Source organism: Coccinella septempunctata, chromosome 4, assembly GCF_907165205.1.
Source record: "Coccinella septempunctata chromosome 4, icCocSept1.1, whole genome shotgun sequence".
In the NCBI taxonomy this organism is placed as follows: domain Eukaryota; kingdom Metazoa; phylum Arthropoda; class Insecta; order Coleoptera; family Coccinellidae; genus Coccinella; species Coccinella septempunctata.
The window spans coordinates 39332843-39355460 of record NC_058192.1 but is presented as its reverse complement, the minus strand read 5'-3'; the positions used below and the strand labels follow the sequence as shown (position 1 = coordinate 39355460).

The window sequence follows — 22618 nt, the reverse complement described above, 5'->3', positions numbered from 1 at the left end:
TAAGAAATATAAGGACATTTAAAAAACGGTTAAAATCTTGGTTGGATGGTAATAACAGAGAGATGATCGGTGATATAATAAATAATATCTAATTGAGATCCCTAATATGAAAAGAAACACTCAATTCAAATAGCCCAAATTTTTCGTGGAGGAGTGGGAATGACTTGCTCAACCAATTACGACAGATCGTACATGAAAATGACTTCGATACTAACCTGACTGAGACAGTTTTTCAGCACCGGATGTGAAATGAATTTGAAATATTGTTGATGAGTTGTATTTTTGCTTTTCCCCAATATTACGATTGTTTCGTATTTGTATTCATCTTCATGGAACAATTTTTAGAATTTTAATTATGTTGATGTCACGTACAGGATATAAATTATATACCTCTGTGATTTAAACTGTTTATTCGTGAAATAAACATTATTTGATTTGATTTGATTTTTGGCTTTATATGTTGATGACTTGCTGGTTTCTGGAAGCTCATTGGAAATAATAGAAAAAATCAAAGATTCGTTGTTTGGTCGTTTTCACATGAAGCATTTAGGAGAAAATAAAACCTACTTAGGAATCAGTATTTCTTATAATAGAGAGGACCAAAGGATGAAACTTGATCAAAAGTTTTACATTTACGTTGGCTAACAAGTTTGGAATTGTTAATTCTCGATCTTTCAAGACACCGATGGAGCAAAATTTGAAATTGGAGCCTGATGTCCAGATGTCTAGTAATACAGAGTACCGTAGTCTCATAGGGGCTCGTTTTCAAGATTGTTCTAATGAGTCTCATTTCAAATATGCTAAGCGTGTTCTGGCTTATGTATTCCACACTGGTAGTTTATGTCTGAATTTTTCCACTTCCAAGGAAGAAATTGTAGCATATAGTGATGCTGATTGGGGTTGTGATGCGGTTGATAGGAAGTCTGTGTCAGGTATCGTTGTGAAGCTATTTGGCTGCCCAGTCTGCTGGTCTTCTAGGAAACAAAGAGTTGTTACCAGGTCTTCTTGTTTTGCAGAGTGTCATGCTCTGGCAGATACTATAGATGAGGTTAAATTTATTAGAAATTTGTTAATAGAGATGGGTCTATGTAATACTGGACCTGCAATTATTTATGAAGACAACAGCAGTACACTTAGTTTAGCGAATAATTGTAATTTCACAAAACGCAGTAAACATTTAGATATTAATATTCAGTATGTGTTCCAAAATATTAATTCTGAAGAAATAATAGTTAGAAAAATAGATTCTAGTGATAATTTAGCAGATGTGTTCACTAAGGCACTAGGTAGAGAAAAGTTTTTCTACTTCAGACAAATACTATGTTTAGAATAAGTTATGATCTCGGTCTTGTTAAATAAAAAAAAATGTTTAGTTAGTAATTTCTAAGTTTGATAAAACCCAGAAATTAAGGGGGGGTGTTGAGATAATATTCTATGTTCATTCATTCCTCCCGTCTATGTACTAGATATTTGGTTATGTATGTTCTATGATAGTTGATGATGGTTGTAAGAAGAACGTGCTCGAGTTGAGAGCTAAGGAATGTAGATTCGTTTTATGGGATTAATAAAACTGTTAAAATAAACCTGGATGACTATTATTTAACAGTTTCATAAGGGAATGACTGGTGAAAAAGATGTCGAAGACAATTATATGGTCTTCCGGATTATTGACGACCTCCAACCAATCGAGTACCACTTTCGATCCAAGTGGTAGAGACTCAAAATATTTTCTTTGTTTCGCACCGCAATAGATATGTGTCGAATTGATAGCAGTAGCCTGTGGAACTGCAAAGTATCCAATCTTTGTATCCAAATCGGACAGGCTTTCCACGAATAAATTGTTTCGAGGAATAATGACCGAAGTATTTGACCCTGGCTTCGTCGATTGATAATTTCTCATTGAAGACTCCCCATTGAAGAAATCGTTCATTCAGCATTTTCATGACATGCGTAATTTGAACATTTTATCACTTTGAAATTGGGGTATATCATCATTATTGGCGAGATGAAAAGATTTTTTTAATTGGTGATGGCGATTTCGACTCATTGCATGTGAAATGAGTGAAATATGTGGATCTTCATCCACTTACCAATACAGACATTCTCTTAATAAACGATAATAATCACTAAACAAAAGTATACCAATAAAAATTTTGGTTTAATCCTCTCTGACAATAAATGAATGGTCATTTATTCTCTAGTCTCTTAGTCTCTACTATAATATGACTAACAACATCATCATGTAAGAATTTTTCAAATATTTCTAAGGGACTTTTACCCGACACATCTATTTTGATAGCTTCCATGCGATTCACAAATCCATTATTTGAAGGCATACTAACATCTACTATTCTTTGTGTCCATTTTGGCTCTTTAGGCGCTATTTCGGTTTTTTCCTCTCACGTAAATATTTTTCATGCATTTCCGATAAAGGAATATCATCTTCAGAATACCAATTATCATCCATTGTGAACAGTTCGATTTCACCTGGACCATCCCGAAACAAAAAATCCGCCTGAATTTCGTCGTCATCTATATCACCCATATCAGTCGGATCATCAGGATCAGGAGGAATGACAACAATATCAACAAATAATATAACTAGTAGATAAGCCCAGCGGTCTATTTTTTCAGTGGATCCATCTTTTACCACCCAATCAATAAAAAAAAGTGTTAAGCGAAAATGAAATCAATCAATCGAATTAACCCGATTTATACACTGAACCTACTGATGTTTACGCCCGTCCGTCCAGTTTCAAGAACAACTATTCCACCACGGTCAATATCGTATGTCTCATATAAATACTGCAGTCTGTTAATTTTTTCCCTTATTGAGAATAGAATGCCGAAGCGAATAATAAGCTATATACAAGGAGGGATGGAGTGACTTATTCTTACCAAGGATTATAAATTAGGGTTTATAATCTATAATTTCATACGTTTTTTTGTTCTATTCAGAAAATTTTACGGATTTCTGCTCCGGGAGAACCCAGGTGACCAGTAATACATCTGTTATGTTTTCTCGGGAGATCGAATGGGGAACTTTGTTATGTGTCATTTTTCTGTAACCATTACGTGTCTGATACGATATTTGTGTTGAGAACAACATAAAAGAACTTAGTGGACTGTATCTATATTTATTGTTTTAAACAATATTATTGTGCACAATTACACCTTTGGATGCCTAAAGGGCAGAGCCTAATTTCTTTCTATTTGATTACTATTTTATTACTGAATAGACTAGGGAGAACTTACAACTTTGTCTTTACTTCGTACTATATGACAATTAAGAGAAGAAATTTTTTTTAATGAGCGGAGTGCCTGGAGAGCATATTGGTGCGCAGCGCGAGCGCATGTGAAAATATTAAATAATATAATATAATTGAGAATTTAAACTGTGTTGAGACCATGTCTCCAAAATGCTGCGGCCCAAGCGCTTCGCAAGAAACCTCACAATTTTCACTCAAGTACAATCATTTTAATTATTATGACAAAGGCAAAATAGAAATGTGCCAGAAGGCAAAGAAATATGACAACAAAAATCAATTCATACAGCCAAAAATTTTATTTTTTTATATGAAAATCAAATACATATCCTTATTATCAATGAAACATGGTGAAAAGTTTTTCTTTCAACCACAACAATAAATCTATCAAAGGAAAAAATCTACAATTCTTCATGAATCGGCAAAACAGCTATTTTTGTAATAGACCTAAGGTAAGTGCCCTTATTTGTTTTTATTTCAAGAACTCTTACTTTTCCGTCTTTTCCAGGAATTAATCTTATTATTCTACCAATAGGCCAATTGAAAGATGGAGCGTTTTCGTCTCGTATAAGAACTAACATACCCTCTTTAGGGTTTGGTAAGTTTTTATGCCACTTTGGCCTACTTTGAAGTAAGGTTAGATAGTCGTTGTGCCACTTTGACCAGAAAGTCTGTTGCATTTGCACGCACAATTTCCAGAATTTCAATCTATTTGAAGGAATTTGACATATATTCGGTTCAGGATAAGAAGTAATAGAAGTACCAATTAAAAAATGACCAGGGGTCAAATAATCAAAACTTGAAGGATCATTACCTAACGATATAAGTGGTCTTGAATTGAGAATGCCCTCAATTTGTATTATCAAAGTGTTAAATTCCTCATATGTCAATTCATGATTGCCTACGGCTCTTTTCAAATGGAATTTTGTACTTTTTACACCAGCCTCCCATAATCCACCAAAAACTGGAGAATAACTAGGTATAAAGTGAAACTGAATGCGCTCTCCAGAGGAGTATTCTTCAATTTCTGTACTGTTTTGATAAAATCTTGCTAATTCATTGTTAGCTCCTTTAAATGTAGCACCATTGTCACAATACACATTAGAAGGTTTGCCTCTTCTGGCAATGAATCTTTTGAAAGATGACAAAAATGTTTCAGTTTTCAAATCTGATAAAAGTTCTAGATGAACTGCTTTAACGACGAAACAAATATATAATGCTATATATGCTTTTGTTTTTATGGAACGTCTCAATCGAGATTGCTTTATTGTGAAAGGGCCACAAAAGTCTATTCCTGCATTTTCAAAGGCTCGAGCAGCACATACTCTTTTCTCAGGTAGAGAACCCATTAATTGTTCAGAACACTTTGCTTTGTGTTTAAAACATATAATACATTTATGGATAATCTTTTTTATTTCTCTGATGCCATTAATTAACCAATATTCAGAATTTAACGAACTCAAAACAAGCTTAGGACCGGCATGCAATAGTCTCTTATGTTCATAACTTATAATGAGATTCGTAATGTGACTACTTTTTGGCAAAATTAACGGATGCTTTTGACTGTAAGACATATTTGCGTTATGCAGCCTTCCCCCTACGCGCAACATTCCGTCGCCATCGATGAAAGGTACCAAAGCACTTAATGATTTAGTTTTCAAGTTATTTTTAAGTAATTTAATTTCATCATGAAATTTTGAGTGTTGCTCGATTTTGATAATTAATTTCAAAGCATTGTGTAGCTCGACAGCTTTTAAAGTTCCAGATAATTTCACATTTTTATTCTTCTTCTTGGAATTGAAAATAAATCTTTGAGTATAAGCCATTACTCTTTGTAACTTCAATAAATTTGAAAACTTTTCAAAAACAGTAAAATAGTTTGCTATCTGTTTGACATTTACTGTAACCCTTTCTTCAAGAAGAGGATGGGGAATATCAAATGCGTTTTCCCTATGAAAATACTTTCCATCTAGAAACTTACTCGGATCATGGAACCAAAGTTTAATGTTTTCAATTGATTGAGGTTCAAGTCCTCTAGATAAAAGGTCTGCAGGATTTTTTTTGTATTGATATATAACCATTTAAATTCGGATGTCAAATTTTGAATTTTTGCTACCCTATTTGCAACGTATGGATTTAATTTCAAAGGATTGGACTTTATCCAAGCTAGCACAATATTTGAGTCTGTGTAAAGAGCTACATTATTAATTCTTGGCTTCATAGCTTCAAAAACCTTCTTTGCAAGGGCTGCCAACAATAAACTACCACACAATTCAAGACGAGGAATTGATAGAGTCTTGTTTATTGGCACTACGCGAGATTTTGAACAAATCAAATTCATACAAACTTTGTCTGAAAAAATAGTCCTAGAATAAATGACAGCACCGTACGCTGCAAGTGAGGAGTCGCAAAAGCCAACCAACTCAATTAAACAAGCTCCAGCAAAATTTAAATTCCTTGGAATATTCAGAACTGGCATACTCTTCAATTTATACAAAAAAATTGTCCATGCTTGCATCAGCTCACCGGGCAAAACTTCATCCCAATGGACCTTACACAGCCAAACTCTTTGCATGATGATTTTAGCAGTGACTATAATCGGACCAACTAGACCTAAAGGGTCAAAAATTCTTGATATGAAACTCAAAACATTCCTGATTTATTTCAGGACAACTAAATTTGAACATATCTATATTTGTATCATAAGATAAACCCAAAGTTTTCACTACGAAATTATTATTATTGACATCAACTTCATCAAAATGTTGTTTTTCCAAAGGAACATCTAGCAGGGCGTATTTAGAATTCGAACACCACTTATGTAGTTCAAACGAGCGTTTCTTCAATAAAGTGATCAACTGATTTTTCAAATCAATCAGTTCATCTAGTGTGTCAGTACCGGACAAAATGTCATCAACATAAGTGTTTTGCAACAAAGCTCTTACAGCCAAAGGAAAATTTTTTCCTTCGGTGAGGGCAAGCTCACTAAGACATCGTGTGGCTAAAAATGAGGAGCTTTTAATTCCGTAAGTGACAGTTTGTAATTGTAAACACACAATATTACCACTAGCATCCCTCCATAATATATTTTGTAATTTTCGATGGTCAGGATGTAGAAGTATCATTCTATACATTTGTTTTATGTTCGACTGCATCATAAACACTTCATTTATGAATTCGTTTAGTGTCCATAATTGACTACTTTATTGGACACCACTTTATTGGACTCAACTGTCACTATTATTCTGTCAAGTAAATACACTAGATGCGAATAACACTTTATTCAAGGAAGAAGAATTGAACTTCGACCTTAAAACAAAATTATGAATAACTATTCTAAGCATTAGTGTGGTAGTGAATATTAAAAACACATTCTTTGTTATCATAAAAATGCATGCCTGAGGAAGTCGAGCTTGAAGTGGAAGCACAGTTTTCGATCTGCAATACTCTTGATCAACTACTTCCTGGCCCAATATTCTGGTGGCAACACTTATTTTAGTACTTTCTGATTCATCTATGTAGTCCATAGCGAAGAAACTTTGTGAGCTTTCAATTCACTATTGAATAAGCCAGAATACTGTCTTCTGTTGATTTTACAATTTCCTTCGTTTTACAACACTTGTTATAGGCCGCATACATATTTTCATAAGCACTTTTAGATTTAGTGGGTAAGAAAGATTCTTTGTCGTTTACGGCTAAATTTTCTACGTTTTCTCCTCCAGCACTATCCATTTTTTGGATTATTATGACGTTTGTCACAGAATTAAGGAAGTAAACAACTGTGTTTACTGAGGTTGCTAAGGTCGCTGGTTACTAAGGTAGGAAAATCAAAAGCACACTTTATGTTTTTCAGTAATTAAGCCATTTTGGAAAATACAATTTCTGCATTGCAGTCGAACATAAAGCTTTGTATGCAACTCGTACATAATTAGGCTTTATGGACTTGCCCAAGTTATTGGCCTCGCTCGCTTTGCTCGCTCTGCCATAAACTTTTGGACTCGTCCATAAAGACCTAATTTATGTACTTGTTACATAAATAGCTATTATGTCACTCAAAATGACGAATTTATAGGTTCGAAAAAGTATCAAAATATCAAAAAGTTCATTTTGTACAACCGCACCATTATACAAGAAATCATTCAAACATTTTTTGTCCTTAGACTTCATGCTTCCATCAAAAACGACTCTAAGCCGAGTAGACTTCTTATCTTCTCTTATGACTGGATGATGTGCCATAAAATAAACATCACCAGCATCAAAATTGTATGATTTCAAATCAAAAACTTTCGCATGATTTAATTGCAAATATTCATCAATGAATCTTTTATATTGTTCAAATACACTCACTTTCAAAAGTCCTGCAGCCCCTAATTATTAAGGCTATCTCAAACGTTGAAAAAAAAATGATACCCTCGGGTTCAAGGATAATGAAAGGCTTTTACAGAAATAAAATGAAATCAATTTCATTTCATAGAATTATGAAGTTGAAACAACAAATACAAATTAGGAATCAAAAATTGCAAAAACAAAAATTAAATTTGAACGGAAAATTAAAAGTTGATTAATAAAAGAGCAAACTAATATGCAGTATTTGAGCCTCTGTTGCTCAGCAATGCATTCACTCATCTAGGCATTCCAAATATTAAATTATTGATTATTTCCTGCGGAATATTCATCCATTCCTCGGTAACAGCTACAATAAGTTCTTGTGAATTTCGTGGTGGATTATTTCGACGGAAAATGGCTCTGGAGACATGATCCCATATATGCACTATAGGATTTATGTCAGGAGACATCGCGGGCCATTCTTATCTGATAATGTTTTGGTTTTCCGGGGCTTCTTGAACACCTCTAGTGCGATGTGGCCTGGCATTATCGTCCATAAAGATAAATTGAGCCCCTAATTCATTACCCATGGGTATAATTACAGGATTTATGATATTTTCGAGGCAATATGCACCAGTCATCGTCCCGGATATGTGAATTAGTGGCGTTCTTCTTCCAAACATTATGCCTCCCCAAAACATTTCAGTGCCACCGCGAAAAGGAGCAACTTGAATAGCTCTCTCAGGTCTATTTCGACATCCTGGTTCCCTCCAAACCCTTAAGCGGTAGTCATCACTTACTTACCCAAACCGTGACTCATCTGTAAATAGCACATTCCTTCATTCTTCTAAATGCCAGTTTTGATGAGCTCGCGACCACTGCAGACGAGCGGTTCGGTGACGAACTGTTAATAAACGAACTCTTAGAGGCCTTTTGGACCGCAATCCTGATGTTAAAATTCTTCTACGAATTGTAGTACATGAAATTACACGGTTGTGGGCTTTTTGGAATTCCGACCTGAGTGTTGGTACCGTCACTGACCTATTTCTACGGGCTGATTGGGCAATATACCGATCTTTTCGAATCGTGGTAACACGAGGATGACCATTTCGAGGTCTACTAGGCACTCCACCAGTTTCCTCATAGCGCCTAATCGTTCTGCTAACCGTGCTTCGAATAATGTTTAGTCTATTGGCTATCTGATGGCGTGAGAGCCCTTCCTGCCAGAGAGGAATAATTATAGTTCTGTCAAACTCAGACAACTCGTTTCTGGGCATATTACACAGTTTTTGAATTAACTGGTACTTAAAACGAAAAACTACTGGTCCGCAGAAAGGCACACATTTGACAAATTCGATATTTAAACACAAGAAAATTTTTTGTTTCGTAATGTTATCGTTTTATTTGGTGGTCAACAAGTTTCTGTTGTTTTCAGTAACAATTTGTTGTGACTCTTGATTATTTTATCTACACTACAGGGGGGGTGCAAAACTTTTGAAAGTGGGTGTAGTTCAGGGTTCAGTCTGAAACGTTTTTTCAAATTTTCAAAGCGCTTTAGAGCAACTGAAAATGAATCACCCAATTTGAGACTACTCATGTGCACTTTCAATGGTAAGCGAACCTGAAATTTATTGCCAACAGTCTCAACCGAAATTTTGAAATCAATCTCGCATGCTTGCTGCTCGTCAGAATATTCGTTGAATACTGCAGGTATTTTTTCAAATTCCCAGAATTGGGATATTATATTTTCCAAATTTTTTGCTGTAGCAGTGAGAACGTTAAGACCGCAAAATTGATTTTGTTGTGAATATCCACTAACTATGTAACCAAAAAGAGTATTTTGAAGATACATTTTATCAATTTGCAAACTTTCATGCAACAATACTTTGAAGAAAACATCTGCACCAAGCAGAAGATCAATTTTACCTGACCTATTGAATGAATCATCGGATAATTGCACATCCAGAGGGATTTTTATATTAGAAAAATCAAAATCAACCTGAGGAAGATTTCCTGTAATATTATTCACGACTGAACATTTAACTGTCGCACTATAATTATAAAAAAGAGATTCGAGTCTCAAATGAACTGCTCTCTGAGCCTTACAAGAGTTTTCAGCAATTCCAATAATATTAACACTATTGCAAAATGTGTCTAATTTCAATTTTTGAATGAGATCATTTGTGACTAAAGAAATTTGTGATCCAGTGTCTACTAGACCTCTTACAATCAGGTAATTACCATCTTTTGATTTAATTCTTATTCTGACCGTGGGTAAAATCACGTTTTCAAAATTTAGCCTAGAAGAACTTATAGAAACTACCTGATTGGAAGTTGTACAAGGATCAGAACCTTGCTCAGAAATTTCTCCATTGACTTTTCTCTGTGTTTTGTCCAAATGCAACAGCGAATTATGATCTCTGTGGCAGCTAGAACATTTTAATTTCAATCTACATTTACCCAAATGGTTGTTCAAACATAACTTGCAAAATCTATGTTTATCAATGTATGAAATTCTATCATGCACTGAACACATTTTCACAACCATATAACTTGTGGCCAGCTAAGGAACAATAAGAACATTTTAAATGATTATCATTTGTTAACTTAGAAGTAGTGGTTAAATAAGAAGAATTAATTTTATCTTTATGTTTTGTTTCAGGGAAACTAATTGCTTCTAGGGCAGTGGATCTATTCTCAAGAAATGACAAAAACTCCTTTAAAGTGGGAAGCTTATTTGTGCCCCTTTCCATTTGATAAGCTCTATTAGTGAAGTGATCAAGCTTTCTTGACATTAAGCAAACAAGAATTGCGTCCCAACTTTCAATTGGCTGTTTTTTATTTATTTTTGCGGAAGTAGAAAAGAAAACATCTTCAATTTCTTCCAGGTTGGATACATAGTCTCCATCCAAGCAGCATATCTCCGCTTCCAAATCACTGATCAACTGTATGTGGTCTTTTAATGCCAGTTGCCTGACTTTCAACTGCTCCAAAATTTCTGGAATTACTTCTACTTGACTATTCTCCATCACATATTTTTCGATTCTTTTAATGGAATCTTTAGCTCGGTGGATTTTAGCTTTGATGCTATCCACTTTGGATATGTTGGTTAAGTTTTCGAGAAAAAAGGAGGTTACAAATTCCAAGACCACAGAAAGTGGTTGACACAGGAGGTTTTGTGAAATATGGTGTTCAAATGATAACAGTGACAGCCGACAGATCAGAAAATGCGGGAAAATTGGCGTACCTTTCCTTATTTTGGAGGTTAGCTTGGGTTTTTCTTTTACCAATTTTTCAACTCACATGAAAAAACACTTGAAATTTTTGTTGCGAAAGCACCTCACAATGTCCTTTTCTTAATGTTCCAATTCTTTTTCGGCTAGGCTGGATCAATTCTTCATCCGGCTCGATTGGGCCAATTTTTATGTTGAGAACAACATAAAAGAACTTAGTGGACTGTATCTATATTTATTGTTTTGAACAATATTATTGTGCACAATTACACCTTTGGATGCCTAAAGGGCAGAGCCTAATTTCTTTCTATTTGATTACTATTTTATTACTGAATAGACTAGGGAGAACTTACAACTTTGTCTTTACTTCGTACTTTATGACAATTAAGAGAAGAAATTTTTTTAATGAGCGAAGTGCCTGGAGAGCATATTGGTGCGCAGCGCAAGCGCATGTGAAAATATTAAATAATATAATATAATTGAGAATTTAAACTGTGTTGAGACCATGTCTCCAACAATTTGGGATGTACCTGTGCTGTATTTAAATTATATCCACATTTTGTAAATTTCATGTACCCGCTCCATGATATCCACGTAACATATTTGTAACATTGCTCTTTATTTGCCATGTATCATTTTTAGATCATCGACAGAGCATGACACCATAAGCGTTTTAACTACCGTCGAGGGCGCTGTAAAACGTAAACAAATATGGAGGATTGTGAGAAATGCTATTGATACTGCTGTCGTTTCGATATTTATTTATTATCATTTAGACGTTTTGTCAGTTGAATAGTGGATTACTGAAAGTAAAGTGCAGATATTGTGTGTCATAGTGATTTTCCAGTGAAATGGTAAATTACTGAAAAAAGTGTGCTATGGATATCAACAACAACAACAAACAGTCTTTATTTCAAATCAATGGTTACAATAATAAATACTGATAGCAAATGAAATGAAATAGTGTCAAATAAGCAGTTTCGAACTGTAGGTCAATAAATCATTTCTCGTATTTTCATAGCAGTCCTATAAAACATAATAGGATATGGTTTTATTATATCCAGCATATAAAAATTATATTTGAATAAAATAATGTTCTGTTTGATGTAAATGTAAATTTCGATATAGGTTATTTTCTCACGTGTTGCATGTACCTCATATGTAGAAATAAATCAATAAATCATATACCTATATTGAAAATTTTCTTCAGAAAGATATGAAATATGCATATAGTATTCTTATCATTATCATAACTCATAACATGGACATAATTCTTCCAAAAACTTTTTGACCTAAGCCAAAAGATTAATGAACTGTTGATTATTCTTTTTATGGAATGCAGGAGAGTGCAAAGACCAGAAAGACATGTCCTAATCTTTTTTGGAGAACAATAATCATGAACCCAGCAGTTTGCATGATGTAATTTATTCTTTTTAGTTCTATTAACGTGTGCACTAATTTTGTAATCTGAAATTTATGAAAATATATTGTTTTTAACATTAGTTCATTCGTTCACATACCTCACCGAACTGATATGAGATGTTTTTGAATTTAATTTTCAAAAATGATTGATTTCCACAGACTATTTGAAAAATCAAAATTCGAGTTCATTATTATTGCAATAGTTTATATCAATTTCCATAATTTTTTATCTTTTTGTTGAAAGCTTTTCTAAAAACAAATGAAACATAATAAACATAACACATGAAGGTAATATATATAGATCTCCCATGAAACAAATATTTGCATGATCCATGTTTGAACTATTTATGCTCCTTTCAGAAAGGAGATGTGTTCCTTGTTTGAGGCGGACATAGGAGCATAGCTGCTACATAAGCGTTCTGTATTTGTACTCTTAGTGTGATATATCTTTTATAAAACAAGGAGCGAGGGATTCTGCTTCATAACTGTTATGAGATATGGTCACCTGGGAAGTATCAGTTCAAAATAGACGGTCAGAGAAATTGGTGGATAGAGTAATAAAATAAAGGAATGAATAAATATCCTAACGCAATTTTTTTTTCATTCTGAAAGACCTAGGGTCCCAGTTCCAAGGATTAGAATGAACCACCACTATTCTGTAGACGATGGAGAGCATGTTCCTCATAATTTTTTCGAATGTGTAAAATGACTAGCCAATAAAATTGATAGAGAAATGTATCAGATTTACTCAGAAAATTTTCTTTTCCTTTCTGGCAGCCCTAGAGCTCTAACTCATTCATTCATTTTACGATCGAAAGTATGTTCCTTTTTTTTGTTTTGGAAATTTGAAATGGCCAAGAAAATTTGTTTCCCATGCACCTATTCCATCAATTTTCTTGGATGGCCATTTTGAATTTTGTGAAAAAATATGAACATTCGCTCCATCTTGAAAAGAATATCGGTTCATTTTCATAGTTGGAGGTGGTTTTTTTGAGTACATTCTGATTGTATTCCTTTATCCAGCTATTCTTGGCCGGCCATTCTGAACTTGAAAAATGAGGGATATGCGCTTCATCGTAGACTGAATAGTTCATTTTTATCATCGGAGCTGTAGTATGAACAAAAAAATAATGTTATGGATATTTTAGTCATCCCTCTATGTACTTTAGACATCAATTTCCTCGGCCGGATGTTTCGAACTGATTTATTTTCTGGAGAGGGAATCTTTGAGACATTCTGGATAGAAAAAAAATCGGTTCATTTGATCGTTGGAGGTGGCGTTCTAGGGCTGTCAGAATGAAACAAAATTTTTTTCTGAGTACATTCTGATATACTCCTCTATCCGCCAATTTTCTTGGCCGGCCAATCTGAACTTGAAAAATGAGGAATAGGCGCTTCATCGTAAACTGAATAGTTCATTTTGATCCTCGGGGCTGTAGTATGAACAAAAAATTATGTTAGGATATTTTAGTCATCCCTTTATGTACCTTAGCCACCAATTTCCCCGTCCGACTATTTTGAACCGACTTATCTTGTGGAGAAGGAATCAGCGTGTCTTCCCTGGCCGAGAGGCCCGGGTAACCCGCTGAACCTCCTTCGTGCTAGGGATTGGGGCTTGCAATTGTTCCCCATCAACGAGGAATTCCCAGCAAGCGCGAGTCATAAGCTCGCGTTGATTACGTCCCTGCCCTTTGTACACACCGCCCGTCGCTACTACCGATTGAATGATTTAGTGAGGTCTTCGGACCGGTACGCGGTGGCGTTTCGACGGCACCGCTGTTGCTGGGAAGATGACCAAACCAACCAAAAATAAAAAAAAAAAAAACAGAATATCGGTTCATTTTGATCGTTGGAGGTGGGGTTCTAGGGCTGTCAGAATGAAAGAAAATTTTTTATGTGCATTCTGATACATCCCTCTATCCACAAATTTTCTTGGCCGGCCATACTGAACTTGAAAAATGGGGAATATGCGCTTCATCGTGATATAAAAATCAATAATGAAATCAGGGATTATAAAACATGATCTATAATCCTTGGTATGAAATGAGTCCATCCCTCCTTGCATGTAGCTAATTATCTATACAGAGTGGGCCATTGAAAACGAAACAGACGAGATTACAGACGAAATAAATTTTTTCGATAGAAATGCTCGGACAGGTCGATTTCTGTTTCGAGGGGGACAACTTAAGATGTAGGTTACGGACGCATAGCGCTTCAACCCTTGCTACTACAACCCTCACCCCCAATTTCTGAATAGGGACGATGGGGTGAGTAATACCTCATTTGAAAGGTATTTTTATACTGATTTCAGCATAGTAATTGTTTTTTCATTTTATGCATTAGTTCTCGAAATATTCTCAACGGAGTATTTGAAAATGAAGTGGTGTTTTCATGGCACTTGTAGTGTTTTTTTGTGAAAAATCGACATTTTGAGCTTCAAAACAACCATGACTGTGGCTTCCTTCCTCCAATCCACTGACATAGAAATCTTTAATCACGATGTCGAACAAACAAAGCGTATTGTGAAGGAGCTCAATCTTGCTGAAACTTAATCTAAATTATCTTCGATATAATTTGCAGTATTTCCAATAACATGCGGTAACACTTGATCGATAGAAATCACCAAAAAGTCCAAATACGTACATATCGCTAATCAGATTACCAGGTAAGAAAATCAAATCATTAATGATGCCACAGAAATATTCCAGTCCCAATTCGTGAAACGATTTCCGACTTAATTATGAAGTGTTTTCTAAGTTGGCTTCAATAATGTTTTCATTTTGTTGATTATTGAATTCATATCTTTTTCAAAAAAATGAGAATCGATAATTTTTTATTTATTACGAACAGATCATTAAGTTGGCTTACTGGTTCTTTGACATGTGAATTATTCTTAGTTTTGAATCGAGACTTGTATGTGTTCTAATTCATTGTTCGACATGGTTTATTCAATTGCAGAGCGGGTGGAAATAATTTCACTTCTTTTTGCAAACAATCAATGTGGGAATATAACCGCAGAATTCTTCAATCAACGACATTTAGATAAACATGTTAATAGGAAGTATGTTTTGGAATTAGTGTCAAAGTTTCAAGAAACCGGGTCCGTGGCTAATAAAAAACGAAACATGGAAAGAAATGAAGCAGCTTAAGTAGCTGTTCTTGGACAGATTGCTCTGAATCCAATGACGAGTACGAGGCAGCCAGCACATGAATCTGGTTTAACACGAACTCGAATTGCAAATATTTTGAAGCATCATAAATTCCATTCTCACAAAATCCATCTTTCACACGCACTAAACGAAGATGATTTTGTTGATTAACTGAGAAAACACTTCATAATTGAATCGGAAATCGTTTCATGAATTGGGACTGGAATATTTCTGTGGCATCATTAATGATTTGATTTTCTTACCTGGTAATCTGATTAGAGATATGTACGTATTTGGACTTTTTGGAGGTTTCTATCGATCAAGTGTTACCGCATGTTATTGGAAATACTGCAAATTATATCGAAGATAATTTAGATTGAGTTTAGGCAAGATTGAGCTCCTTCGCAATACGCTTTGTTTGTTCGACATCGTGATTAAAGATTTCTATGTCAGTGGATTGGAGGAAGGAAGCCACAGTCATGGTTGTTTTGAAGCTCAAAATGTCGATTTTTCACAAAAAAACACTACAAGTGCCATGAAAACACCACTTCATTTTCAAATACTTCGTTGAGAATATTTCGAGAACTAATGCATAAAAGGAAAATACAATTACTGTGCTGAAATCAGTATGAAAATACCTTTCAAATGAGGTATTACTCACCCCATCTTTCCAATTCAAAAATTGGGGGTGAGGGTTGTAGTAGCAAGGGTTGAAGCGCTATGCGTCCGTAACCTACATCTTAAGTTGTCCCCCTCGAAACAGAAATCGACCTGTCCGAGCATTTCTATCGAAAAAATTTATTTCGTCTGTAATCTCGTCTGTTTCGTTTTCAATGGCCCACTCTGTATACAAACGTAAATGAGCACAGTTCAGTGTTGAATATATTGACTTCACATAAACCATCACAAATTATAAACGGAGAGTTTAAATAAAAAATACGAAATAAACAACATTCTCATTCTCGATGATACAACATGCTTTTGTTCAAAATTTAACGGAATATTTCTAAAGTAAACGTTAGAAGAGAGTTTTCTTATTTCATTTGAGGAGAGAACTTAATCAATTGATTCATAGATGGCGCTGGGCATGATGTTATTTCCAGTGTCCTCAAATGAGGACGATGGAAAAAATGGGCTAAACATGAAAACGATGGAACTGATTTTTGATTACCTTTTTCGGCAACCGTCCGGGATGAACCCACCTCCCGGACACTTTTTCTTTGAGAAAGTAGCATTTCCTGGCCTAGTCCGGGAATACGTACACGTCGTTGTTATGTCCTTGTAACTATGAAAATCTTGGTAGGAATGATTTTGATGAAATGCAGTTGATCATTACCATACCAACGAATTAACAGCTGACAGTTCATATGAAATTAGTTGTCAAAAGTTTGCAAGTTTTTGGATTTAAATTCGCAATAAAATATGGAAAGCAGCAGTGATTTGTAATTCGACACGGTTGCCGAAAAAATATTGTACGCAACACGCCTTAAAATAGTTTTTTTTGACTCACGGACTTCCAGAATTTTGTCTATTCGTCCACAAAAACTCTATTTTCCGGACTTGTTACGTAAATTACTATTATTGGCTAACCCTTTAGCCTCAACTTTCGTTTTCCAAATAGATACACGGAAAATGAAATCCCACTATAATACTCCTAATTTTTTAATTTCGTAGTCATCAGAAAAATCACAAAAGTCTCTTGAAAGGAATACAATTAACAGCTTATGTCCACGTTAAGTTCCGGAAAATGAAATGTCTTTCTTTTCTTTGTCTACGAAAAATCAAAGAGAATGGTGGAATTTAATTTTCCGTGAGTTTTCCAACGAGCCCACACATTGTAGGTATAAGTTTCCATATAAAAAAAGTTGAATGGGATTGCGGCTGGGAGGTTGAAGAAAAACACCAAAATTATTGCCAGGAAATGAGGGTATTTAAAAATCAAGAGTTTCAGAGTTTTCATTTTGAGTTAGGTATTGGTTGAAGACATATTAATATCATTCCAGCCTTATGCCAACCCTGTATATCAAAAATGTAGAAATTCCAATATTATATATTTATGGAACTCTGAGATGAAATGGATAAGAAGATTTTATATTTATGAACGAATTCAAATTACCTTCCTGTCTCCAGAATCCATTCTTCTAATAATGGGTTCCAAATACCTTCTTCTGTTTGGTAAGCGGAATTCTCTTTGAATATTGGTGTATTCGTTGAATTGCTGTCAACAGTTGATGTAAAAATTCCGATAATTATGAGACTACAAATCTGATTAACAATTTTCATGACACACATTTTATGACAACAACTCGCACAGGACTGATTTCAGGGAAGTCATATGGACGAAGAAGGGAAAGCGAAGATCTCGAAACAACCGTTGACATACAGAGTTGGATTCAACAAGCTCAGCAAAAGCACTGAATCCGATGAAAATAGTCCTTCATAAAATTACTTGCCATTGTAAGGTGGAATTATTAAGTGGAATTGCATTCTCAGATTCAAATTATATCCTATAGAATGATCTCTCTTCACGATAATTTTTGACTTATACAGATATCACGAATGAATCCCTCATTTCGAATTGAGCACGAGTCACCATTTTTTTTTAATCATTAGTCCAATTTTTTTTCTGTAAATGTTTCTTATGATAAATGTTTTTGTATAATGAATAAATCTTACAAAATACTATATGTTCTCTCTTTCTCATATTCTACGTTCAGTTCGGTTAGCACTATCGTATTTTTCATATGAAACATATTTTTGTTGCTCCTGTAAAGTTTTTATCAATGGACTCAATCCCTTTTTAAAATGAGAGGTTCAGATAAGCTTTCAAATGAGGAAAAAATTTCAAAACGTCGAAATATTCGATGAGAGAAAATTCTCATACTCGACGAATCATGAAATTAAGTGGAAGCCAATCCTGCTAATCAATTGAACCTTTCAATTCAGGTGAATACTCTCTCTTCAGAATCTAGTTTAAGAAATATGCAAGAACTAATTGAGCATGACGAATTTTACGCATGGTACATCTACTGTAATTGATTCTTGAAGACAGTTACTTAACCGAGGTTATCCTCTGCTACACTCGAAAGATTAAACATTAGTTCAATTTCATGATTTCAAGATCATCCGTTCGGTTTATTGACTGCATGACCTACTCTTCACGGATACATAAGCGGAATTCTCTCACCATAATGAAATTATCATTGTTGATTTCTGATTCTAAATGAACGATGAATAATTGATTTTCTAAAAATGCAAAAGGATATGTTATTTCCGAGAAACGATGCTGAATATTAAAAAGAATACTTATTTATTATTCTCATAAATATATTTCAATATTTACAATAATTAAAAAACTATAATGGAATATGTTATTCCATTAAAAATAAACGGTCAAATTAGTGCTTTCCATCACTTTTGGTGTCACGTCCATATTGTTCAGATTTTCTGAGCTTTCGGAGTCAGTCTGAAAAGAAAAGTTTTAAAAAAAATTATAATATTTTACAAGGTGATGATGAAATAAGTTTTGGCAATCACACTATTAGTTTAAGTTTGCATTATTTGAATTGCAACAATTCAATTATTTCTTGAATATTCTGGATTCAGAACTTTTGCGATTAGGTAATAAGTCGATATCAACAAACATAGTTATTTCATATTGTAAATTTCTGTAAGTTTCAAATTGAAAAACATATTCCGAAAAAAAAATAATAATTTCGTTCATGTTCAGAAGAAACAAGAATTGAATCGACCCAAAAATTTTTCATTGAATCGACTCGGATAAACCTAAATCCATTTTCCATTTTTATCAGGAGATAATTCATGATCTATTAATTCGAACCAAAAATTTCTCCATGAAAATGAAATATAACTATCCTTCAACTAGTGAGATGTTGAAAATCATGAGAATCAACAATATACAAATAAAATTTCTCATTTAGTTATTGAGATGCATTTTGCACGGAATTTCGGTTATAAAAACGAACGTGTGTACATATTACCTTGTCCTCACCCCAACTTAATTTTTTTACCCTTGAGGAGGTTGTCGAATTAGGCCACATCGGAGGTTGAGGAGCTGGATGTACCTTTGGACTAGGAATTTTTGATTTTGAAACCTGCATACTGAGATTGGGTAATCCACCCATGGCTGTTGCTGTTGGATTCCTCGATCTATCGTTAAATACAGGATTACTCATCTTTCCAGTAATGGAACCACTCCGATGGTTTTTCTCTTGTTGAAGTGAAGGTAGTTCTCTTCCATTTTTTTTTCTTCTGGGGAGCATGGAGAATGTGTTTTAATATAGGAGAACTCGGGAGACAACAAGAATATGACGTTAATGTGAACAATGCTCTAAAATTTTCAGGGTTCCAGGATATTTTGAAAAAGACTGAAAGAATCCATTATACATGAGATCAAAGCAAATAAATTTTCATTGAAAATCGAAATAAAACACAATTGAATTGGAATTTGAGATGCTGTACTTGTCCTCGCATCGGTTGGTAATTCTGAAATTCTGGCAAATCATTCGCGAGTTGGTATATATACCTTTATTTTTGAACATAGCAGGAAGATAATAGAGTATGTTTCGTACTATTTCTCAACCATTTTTATCATCTCTCAAGGGTAGGGAGAGGGAGTGATTATTCTAATGTTCTGAAAAATTACTTCAAATCCCAGATTGGGAATCTATGTAAGGGTGATTCATATCATTATTATTATTTTCCTTGCCATTCAGCTTAAATTTCTTTTCGATTTTAGAACCTCTCAAACCTTAGATATCTAACTGATCGTATATTAAGCTTCGACAAGGAAATGCTACATCGTGAATTTCCATTTTTTAAACAATAGAGAAAGAAGTATGAAAAATGATTAAAAATAATTTTTAACCCCCTTTAATTCCTTTTCTGGGAAAAATAGGGGTGGTGAATGAATATTCAAATCTTCTGAAAAAGATGGTTCTCAAACCGAAATACAAAAATTGGGATTTTTCTATTATAATTAAATATGCCATTTCCATACAACTCATATCTTAATTCAATATTCGACCCTCTGGCTTAATATCCAATTGAAAATTTTTCGATTCCGTTAATGCAAAGTGTGGATGATTTTTGATTTCAACAAAAAGAGATATTTTCGATTCCGTTAATGCAAAGTGTGGATGATTTTTGATTTCAACAAAAAGAGATATTTTCATCGCGTTCAACGTTATTTAACGAGTATACCTAAATGCTGAAGAATAATTTTTTCATACAGAGAAATATTTCAGATCATCAGAATATGAATTGATGAATATTGACATTCAATACCCAGCTAATCAGTAACATATCTGTCATGCTTCTTTTGGAGATCTAACATGTCCTTCCATATTATAATTCTGGGGTAGATTCACAGGTTAAGGAGTAAGTAATAAAAAACCACCATTGTACCTATTATTTTTTTTGTGTTTTTTTTATAGCAGCTTATAGAGTGCGTTGGACTGACATAATAAATTTCAAAACTGCCATTTTCTGTCACTGAATATTTCATTTTGATTCATTGCTTTTAATTCACACTTAGTAGAAGAAATAGCATTTTTTTCAATTCCATTACAGGTCAGTAATTGGAACTTTGTATATGCTTGTTTGTAGATTATATATAAAATATTGTAACCATTACAGGTTAATTACATCAGAAGAACCTATTTCTTCAATAAAGAATAAAGCCTTGATTACATTTTTATAAATATAAATGGGATATTGTAGCATTAGAAAAATAACAGATCTAAAGTTGAAGTTGAGATATTTGTTAAGATATTAAAACATTGTCATTAACACCATCTACATTCAATTTTCTAGAATATGTTATATTCATATCTTGGCGTACAGGTGTCATTTTCCGTTCAACGTTGTCGTCTTCTGTTTCGGCCAGATTGTGTGTTTATCAATTCAATATTAAAATTTTATTATTTCAAAGATTGCACTTCCATTTTTGATTTCACCTAGAGTAGAACCTGTTTAAGGGATTAGTTGGATTATCTCTCTTTTTGAATTTTTTCTCTCTTCAGTTGATTCGAAGTTTTTAATGCAGATAATAAGATCAGTATTTACGTTCATAGTAATGAATTGGGATTTAGCATATTGCTGCATTGAAAACTGTAATAATTTCCTTGCAAAAGGAAGTTAACGAATTGAGGGCTTCCGTTCTGAGTCTTCCACCCGTCAAGAACGTAAATACAATATCATTGTTCATGGGCTTGATAGTGAAGCCACATCTGAGGGAGATAGAGCGATCGGGGACTCTGATATCATTAACACTATGCTCAGATCATCATTATCCGATTTTCCTACTTTAGAAAGGACACGGTTTGGACCGTTGGGGAGGTTTGTTTCTAACGGTGGCAAACGTCGATCTGTGAAAGTAGTCATGAATAGCGTTACGGATGTACGAAGAGTACTCAAACAGTCTAAAGTATTTAAAAGTAATTTCAATGTTTTCATGTCATCCGATAGGACTCCTAGACAAAGAGATCACTTCAAGAAGATCAAGACGGAATTGAATCAACGTAAGGCTGCTGGTGAAAATGTTGAACTGAAGTTCATAAGAGGTATTCCAACCATAAAGGAAGCTCTTCTTCTGATGAGGAAACCGTCAAGAAGACAACGGGAGTGCCTAAAAGGGATAAAATCCCACCCATCACGATGATGGGTACAACAGATTGGGTAGTGTGACGAGGCAAATTTTGCCCCGCCACGAAAAAGGAAATTTCTTCACCTATACTTGTATAATAAGACCTATCAACCGAAATATTTTCGAAGAAAACCGTTATGTTATCATAGGGGGTATTTACCGATTGATATTATGTCATTGTTTTCCACCGACCAGTCCCATATTTGTAGCGAAGACCAAATATGTCTTTTGTTTTCAGAATTCATATATTTTATAATTCTTTCCGTTCAACCGTACATTTTCTGAGTCGAGAGAGGTCTTTCAACTTGTTCAGTTTTTCCTTCTCTTCAGTTGTTTCTATTTCTTTCCGAGCCGGCTGATTGACCGAACAATTTGAATGCATCCAATGGAGAGATGAGTTACCGATAGTGAGGACAGTTTTCCCGAGGAGTGGTACTTCTTCGAGCCCTGCGCTGAAGGTCAGGAGCGAGTCAGTGAAGAATAAACCGGAACAGACGACTGAATTTCATGAATTATGAAACATATATAATAGATACGACAGAATTACAAACACCG

At 34.3% G+C, this 22618-nt stretch overlaps 3 protein-coding genes across 3 annotated transcripts in view; all 3 read right to left on the bottom strand.

Moving 5' to 3' along the window:
• LOC123311315 (C-type lectin domain family 12 member B-like) overlaps positions 1 to 17766 on the bottom strand; it is a 134245-nt gene extending 116479 nt beyond the window's left edge. Inside the window, exon 1 of the mRNA XM_044895209.1 lies at positions 17513 to 17766. Coding sequence (XP_044751144.1) covers positions 17513 to 17688 — 176 coding nt within the window. The 5' untranslated portion in view covers positions 17689 to 17766. The remainder of the gene's footprint in view (positions 1 to 17512) is intronic.
• LOC123311316 lies at positions 3576 to 7600 on the bottom strand. The gene is made up of 2 exons (XM_044895211.1): positions 7314 to 7600; positions 3576 to 6409 (listed from the first exon to the last, which is right to left on the bottom strand). Exons 1-2 carry the CDS (start codon positions 7500 to 7502, stop codon positions 5888 to 5890), a joined length of 711 nt encoding a protein of 236 aa, XP_044751146.1. The 5' UTR covers positions 7503 to 7600; the 3' UTR covers positions 3576 to 5887.
• Positions 17767 to 18688: 922 nt separating the features above from the next.
• LOC123311114 (protocadherin-16) overlaps positions 18689 to 22618 on the bottom strand; it is a 162378-nt gene continuing 158448 nt past the window's right edge. Inside the window, exons 5-6 of the mRNA XM_044894901.1 lie at positions 19398 to 19668; positions 18689 to 18862 (exon numbers count right to left, since the gene is read on the bottom strand). Of these exons, the coding sequence (XP_044750836.1) occupies positions 18776 to 18862; positions 19398 to 19668 (358 nt within the window). The 3' untranslated portion in view covers positions 18689 to 18775. The remainder of the gene's footprint in view (positions 18863 to 19397; positions 19669 to 22618) is intronic.